General features: G+C 35.2%; 1 protein-coding gene across 1 annotated transcript in view; it reads left to right on the plus strand.

The window, feature by feature from the left end:
* LOC104963328 (brevican core protein-like) overlaps positions 1-998 on the plus strand; it is a gene marked incomplete at its 5' end in the record, with an annotated part of 2,000 nt that extends 1,002 nt beyond the window's left edge. Inside the window, one exon of the mRNA XM_010791903.1 lies at positions 237-998. Coding sequence (XP_010790205.1) covers positions 237-412 — 176 coding nt within the window. The remainder of the gene's footprint in view (positions 1-236) is intronic.
* Positions 999-1,370: the final 372 nt, after the last annotated feature.

The following is a 1,370-nucleotide window of genomic DNA, read 5'->3' on the forward strand; positions in this document are numbered from 1 at the left end:
AACAGAGGGGATTATGCAATGATCTGTTTGGTGTTTCAGCCAATCAGAGGCAGGCTCTGTATATATCTGAGACCTGTGATATATGGATGAAAAACAGTATAATAGGGGAACTTTAGGACATTGGGATTGTTTTCAGAAAAGTTTCGGGAGCCCAGGATTATTTGGTTTATCTTTGTGTTCCTCCCTCCTAATGTACAATGCTGCAACGCAAACATTTCTTATCTTATCTTATCCAGCCCCTTCAAAGGAAGAAGACCCAGTGACATCACTTCCTGTGCGGCGTGAGGAGGTCACGGAGATCACGGAGGTCACGGAGATCACGGAGGTCACGGAGATCACGGAGGTCACGGAGGTCACGGAGGTCACGGGGGTCCAGGAAACAGTCACAGAGAAAACTGTGTGGCTCTTCTAGGACATCAAGTGGGTCGACTGAAGCCTATGAAAAAAAAAAATCTTCTTTCCATATTTTATTTGGTCCTTAAAAGTCAATTTTCTGCATTAAAGTTAAACTGTATAAATCTAACCTTTAATATTCAAATCATTTCGACGCCACCTGGAAAAGCTGTAATCCAAATGTGTGTTTTTCTGTAAAATCGAAATACTTTTGGTAAATTACGCAATACGAAACCTTAAAAACAACCCCGAGCTAAAATGTATCTTTGCACAGGTGACATCTTTCTAAAGACTCTCCACTTCTTTCGGTGCTTTGTCTTTCTCTATCTGTTTTCCAATATGAACCGTCAGTATGATGAGAAAGTTTAATTTAAAATGTGTAAATATTATCTACACAAAGACGCACATTTTTGGGGATCAATGAAGTAAAAAAGCAAGTATTTCTTATGTACCGTCTCTTTTCTAGTTTGTAGAACTGTAATACACTTGTAACAATGCAGGTGGTGTTGATTGTTTATCTAATGAACGTAATAAATGTATAAGTAGAGATAATATAGTAAACATGAATACGATGAAAAAGGAGAAATAAAATGGATTTTTTTAAAGTTAGTCAGATTTTTTACTGTTTAAAATGTCTTTTGATTAAATGTTTGTAAAAATCTCTTCTGTATTATCTTGATCACATGACTGCTGTCTGATCAGATCTACTTTACAAAGGTTCAAATGATCATCCGTTAGTTATTCAGTTCATTTATATTATACTCAAAATAAGTTCCTGGTCTTTAAAACGTCCAAACATCAAAAATCTGAATCTTACCCCTGAGTTTATATTTTGTATTATTTAAGTTTCAGGTACATTTGGCTTAAGACTTTTTATCACATCTGATTTTGTTTCTTATTGAATACTTCACAAACTATTTGAGAAGTAAAGTAAGTCCATATGGAGTTAACTGTTCACATTAGTTCTTTTTTTATAC

This window comes from Notothenia coriiceps, unplaced genomic scaffold (assembly GCF_000735185.1).
Source record: "Notothenia coriiceps isolate Sejong01 unplaced genomic scaffold, NC01 NC01_scaffold00035961, whole genome shotgun sequence".
In the NCBI taxonomy this organism is placed as follows: domain Eukaryota; kingdom Metazoa; phylum Chordata; class Actinopteri; order Perciformes; family Nototheniidae; genus Notothenia; species Notothenia coriiceps.